The sequence below is a fragment of the Hesperophylax consimilis genome, chromosome 22 (genome assembly GCF_061612785.1).
Source record: "Hesperophylax consimilis isolate HC1 chromosome 22, BYU_Hcon_1.0, whole genome shotgun sequence".
Taxonomy (NCBI): domain Eukaryota; kingdom Metazoa; phylum Arthropoda; class Insecta; order Trichoptera; family Limnephilidae; genus Hesperophylax; species Hesperophylax consimilis.
In genome coordinates this window covers 12,112,308-12,118,195 of record NC_142857.1, presented here as the reverse complement: position 1 = coordinate 12,118,195, position 5,888 = coordinate 12,112,308, and the positions used below count along the sequence as shown (strand labels likewise).

Below are 5,888 nucleotides of genomic sequence, written 5' to 3'. Positions count from 1 at the left end.
TGTGGTGAAATGTCAAAAATACAGAAATGTTTTTTTTTTAAATTTCTTTATGGCCACACAGTGGCGGAACTGTCTATTCTATATCTAGGTAGGAACGCAATGATCGTGGTAGATAATCAGGAGTGAAAACTGGTGAAAACATTTCCTTCCAACTATTAACCACATTTATTTATGCTAATAACTAAAAGCATCAAGCCGATTCCTGGAGGGGTAGGAAAATATAGATCTCCACACAACTCTATCTCGACAAATGCTCCTTGCTTTAATAATTATATTCTTGCATTGAATAAATCTGCTACAAAATAAAATGGCTTTGGGAAAGCATTTTCAAATTATTAGCAGTAATTATATACTTTGCCACTCTTGAATTTCAGAGGATTGGTACTTTTATGAGGCTGACCCTTCACCTGCCATGAATCAACATTCATCTTGTATCTTTTCATCTGCATAATAGCATTTTTATTAAGATATTTCCTAATTATCTCTATTTCTCCTCCCTCTATTTCTTTTTCAACTTACATGTTTTTCTTATGTATGCAAGTCATATTATTCTGTCGACGATTTAATTTATTTTACCATCTCAAAGATAAGTTGTTGTTCCCACCAAACCAATTAATACAACGATTTGAATTTTTTACAGACAAACATTACGCAGTATAGTCATTAAAAATAATGATTTTATCTGTTTTGTTCGTTTTACCGAATAAGCATTTAGATGACTGAGTAGTTTATGTTTTATAAAAATTACTAATTCAGTTCAGATTGATAAAAATATTGAAATACAAAATTGTATGATTGTTCCCAGCAAGTTTCGCAAATAGATGACTCAACAACAGGTGACAGTAGTACTAGCACAGGGTAGCAATGTCAGAATCAACAAATTACATTAATATTTAGAAAAAAATGCTTATAATTATAAGCAAATCGTTCATTTGATTATCTTGCCACTAATCTTTCGCATTTTCGCATCAACCAAAATAATTTCATAAAATGTTTGGTTCGATGATTCAAGTTAGCAATACTATTACACGCAAATGCTATCTACATTCACATAATATTAGTAGATTGTGTTCGAAATAGCTATGCATTTGGTAGGTGCGCTGTCTAATTGTTAATTTTCCTTCGTTATAGTGAGGTCGGTTATTAAAATCTTGTTAAAATATTTGAATTCCGAGATTCCCACGACTTTCACGACATGGAGGGAGCCGAATCGCCGGAAAATTGTATTTTACCGGACATTTCCGAAGTCGAACAGCTCGCGGCGAACGGACACGATGGGGACCGAGACAATGGCGGCGGCCGAATTCTGACAACTACCACTTCTCGGGGCGCGAGGTTAACTTCAGGATCAGGCGGACTAGTTACCGTGCCCATTTCCCTTCCCGTGGGGTCCCTCGTCGCCGGGACCACCATTAATGTGATTACTTCCGACCATTTGCCGCATCTAAAGCCGTTGTTGTGCGTCGATAATGGCATCATATCCCGCGATCAAGCCGCCGGCGATGGAGACATCAAAGCAACTCACATCGTCATCCAGAGCGGGGATGGAGGAGTTTCTGACAATGCGGCCACTTCTCCCAATAACACGAGCTGGGCGGAGGCGGCTAACATGCCTGTCTTGCCCATCAGGTGTAAAAACATTTCAGCCGATCTTCATAAAGCGAGGTTCGGATCTGGGGGGCGGGGACGCTGCATCGAATCGGGCGGAAGCTGGTATACTCCTAGTGAATTCGAAGCTGTTTGCGGAAGGGCGTCCAGCAAGGACTGGAAGAGGTCCATAAAGTTCGGTGGCAGAAGTATACAAGCGTTGATCTTTGAAAATGTGTTGACTCCACACGCCACAAGCTGCACTTGTGGAGCTTGTTGCGATGACGACACAGCGACCGGACCAGTTCGGTTATTCACCCCTTACAAGAGAAGAAGGGTGGCGAGCATAGAGAAGCGATCTCGTAAGCGTCAAAACAGTGCCGATGAAAGTGATTCGGACCCTCCCCAGTCTGCACACGCGACGAAAGAGGAAGCTTGGCAAAGTTTAGCCGACGGGCTCGATGTGACTAATGACTACCAACTAATAGACAACAGTGCGCAAGATACTCTAACCGATTTAAACGTAGCAATGAAAAAGTTAGAAGATTTAAGCCAGCAAGTTGCAAAGTTTTCAACGGAACTGCGTAAGTGTGTTGCGAAAGTGAAGGGTTTGGTGGGCGGACAGACGGATTCCATGGTACCCGAGACTACCACGGCCATCATTGGGGGTGTGGAGGAAGTGGAGAACGCTAACCAGAGCCAACTCCTCAATGTGGAATGTACAAACTCTAAGACATGTGCGAATTGTAACCGGGATGCTTCCGCGGAATGTTCTATGTGTCGACGCACCCCATACTGTTCTACATATTGTCAAAGAAAAGATTGGGCGGCGCATCAGATGGAGTGTATGAGAGGTGTGTCAGTCGGGGAGCATTCTAATTCCATAATGCTAATCGTAGACAGCCAGCATCAGTAATTGTTAGTTCCTTAACATTTTCTTGTAATAATTATACTTCTCTTTGATCAATCGTTGAGTAAATAATGTGAAATTAGATAATTAAGACTGATGTGTTTACGGTTATGCGTTATTGTAAGAGTACAGGGATTGTGATAAATATTTATTATTTAATTAAGTTACCCGATATTGATGCGAGGTTTAGACCAAATTATTTCTTTGTATTTATAGAACATTTTACATAAAGAACGCTGCTGTATGGGACTATAATTTTTAAAGAATTATTTCTCTTATCGTATACCAAATCTTTGAGGCTTTTTAGTTCTTAAAATGATTTGAATCTAAGTGTTATAATGATACCAAACTGGATAATTACTTTGTGAAGTAGTTTGTAAACAAACCCAACCCCCTTGCAACGGGTTCCCACACATGCGCCGTGGTTTCAATTCCTGTATTAGCTAGGTCCTCCATCTTTGCAAAAGCAACATTTCCGCTTATGATGATGGCAGTAGGAGTTAAAAAAATATTTGTTAACCTTTAGGATCTGGAGCCCTGCAATTGCAGTGTTGAAGAATTGTGCCCACACACGTCACGAAGCACTGTAATTGCAGTGTCGACTTTATACATTCATTTCTGCCTTTGGATATTACTTCTACTGGGGTTGTTAAATACAAAAATCAAAATGTTAGTTTTTCAAGTATGGTATTGGACTTAACATAAATGTATTTTTATTTATTGAATATTCTTGCCGGTTCCTACGGGTAAAAGTATTATTAGCCTTTTCGTCTCACGGCAGCATTCTGTGTTGTGTAATTTAAGGCGAAAAATTGAAATATGTTCACGAAACATTGGGGTGTGGTCACCAGTGGTGGCTAGATAGAGAATTTCGGAGTGGGTACATCTCTTCTGTAAATAGTATAAAATAAAGTTGCTATCAGCGTCTGTCTGTTTGCATGCTTAGTTCTTCTGAACTACACAGCGGATTTTGGTAGGGTTTTCACTATCATTTAGAGAATTTCTTCCGGAAGGTTTATACATGTAATGTAAGCATATTATATTTATAGAAAGTAGAGAAAAGTCCCCGACCAACGCCGGGACATGTGATCTAGTATCTGTATAAAGGGCGGCGTGAATTTGATTTTTATACAAATCTAGTTTTATTGCGAGATTGATGAAATTGTTTTCAAATTATTGGAGTTGATATCTGAAGAGCCGCAAATGCCTACGCAAAGAGCTGTGGTCTGCAGACTCCTTGTCTAGGCATTTATAAAGAAAGGATTTGCTTTTGAATGTAATACAAACTGAACACGCCTCAAACAGTAATGAAAGCGTCCATGAACATGAATAAATTAAATTAACAACAAATCAATACAATGTCCTTTATTTTTGCTAAAAAAAAATCAATATCTATGTAAATAAGTTTTTTAAAAAGGTCCATAGATAATAATAGAAAATATGGAATGTGGAAGCGTGGAAGGTTGCCGATGTTGGTTTTATACTAATTATGGTTCATGGTTTCTATTATCTATGGATAGGTCTGATTCCTCAAGAACTGGAGTTCATAGTTGCAGTGCAACAGAATAGCTTTTCTACCATATATGATAGCTATTTTGTAGATGCTATAATTTATTGATTATTTTTACAATTACTGTCAAACTTGGTTATAACGAGCATGTGAGGACTGACTTAATTTGCTCCTTAAAGCCATTACTCGTTACATATATCCAAAATAGGTTTTTTAAAAGTCGTAGGTACCTACCTATCCACCTCTACTATCAATATATTCGCAAATGTTCAGTATATTTTCAAAATACGAGTATGTATTACTTGTTAAAAAAATAAATTGGAAAAATACAAGTTTATGAACCAAATGTATAATTATTCATTTTTTTAAACATTTCGTTTTCATGCTTCTCAATTTCCTCCTCAAAACCATCAACACATAACTATATCACCTGGTTCAAGGCTTCCAAGAAAAATATCACTGTATTGTCTATTGTATTATCATTAGGTTGTGCGTATCGTACCGCTTGTAAAATCTCACTTGGCATAAATAACTAGCTTGCGGGATTGTTATGCTTTTCGGCTGCAAAATTAAAACCAGTGATGCACAACCCGCAGCCCAGTTCTTGGAGCCTGCATGTCAATTTCACACGGCCCACTTCAAAATCAAAATGTTTGGGGTAATTCTTGAAAACCCTGGCTGAGAACATTTTTTTTATAGAGTTTTGATTAATTTACGCTGCATGTCCTCAATGTAACTAAATTTGAAGAACCCGTTTGCATAACACCAAATTCTAAAAAATCAACAGAAACCCTAAATCTTGAATTTTGATGTCAACCCCCACCCCCTCAATGAAAACAAATAAAATCCACACAATTGTAGGTTGCGGGCTGTTTGAAAAATAGGCAATGCAGCTCCTCTGCTGAAAAAATTGTTCATCACTGTCATAAATTGGCCCCGTGCAGGGATGTAGGTACTCGTAACTAGGTACCTTCATAAACATATTTATTGGTTTTTAAAACAAAATTAACCGGGAGTTGTAAAACAAAAGAAGATGTAAAAAGGGAACAAGTTTGCAAAGCTCAAACTTCGCATGATTTTTGCACATTTCATGACAATTTTATATAGTGCCCAATCTTCCACAGGCAGTGCCATAAAAATATGAATCCTGCGATAATTAATTCCATTAGTGCATGTCATGCAATTTTTTTCATTATTTTGAGATGTTCTGTGGTAGACAATGTTGAAAGAATCATGTAATAATTTTAAAACAAATTGTAAATTTGAATAACTGTATATTATCCATTAGCAAATTTTTTTTAAGTATTAATTTTATATTTGCCATGTATCATCATATAATAATGTATATACAAGAACACCATAAAAACATGTGTTTTAATTTATTTTCTGTTAAATTACCCAAGCTTTTTTTTGTGTGGATACTGCACTAGAACCACAATTGTCTGAAGTTAGTGGGACTTTTGCTTTCCCAATTGAGGTATGTGGAGGCATTCAGATTTGGTCACCAAAAAAGGCTAAAACTTTAATGAATCCTTATGAATTTAACCCTTGGTGTGCTGACCCAAAATTTTCACCTTCCGCCAGCTGATTCTATTTTTGTTAATTTTTTTTTTGCAAAGTGATGTTTTTGTAAATAAATAATCCACCAACATCGGTTTCCCCAGAATAGCTTGAGAGATTTTTTTTTTATTGTGCCATGCGTCCATATGGATACAACGGCGTTCAAGCGATTAATTAGTAATTTGCAGTAATATATCTCCATAATAACAATGAATAATAATTTTAAAAAATCTTTAAAATAACTTAAGCCACTTTATTTCATAAATAAAAAAAACTACCTACATAATATCACTTAAACTATTTGTGTACTTAAATAATCTT

General features: G+C 36.7%; 1 protein-coding gene across 1 annotated transcript; it reads left to right on the top strand.

The window, feature by feature from the left end:
* Positions 1-1,006: 1,006 nt before the first annotated feature.
* Positions 1,007-5,357, top strand: Deaf1 (deformed epidermal autoregulatory factor 1). The gene has a single exon (XM_089645559.1). The coding sequence runs from the start codon at positions 1,196-1,198 to the stop codon at positions 2,501-2,503; it is 1,308 nt and encodes a 435-aa protein (XP_089501685.1). The 5' UTR covers positions 1,007-1,195; the 3' UTR covers positions 2,504-5,357.
* The last annotated feature ends 531 nt before the right edge of the window (positions 5,358-5,888 follow it).

Coding starts and splice junctions, on each gene's coding strand:
- Deaf1 (XM_089645559.1), top strand. CDS start 1,196: ATGGAGGGAGCCGAATCGCCGGAAAATTGTATTTTACCGGACATTTCC.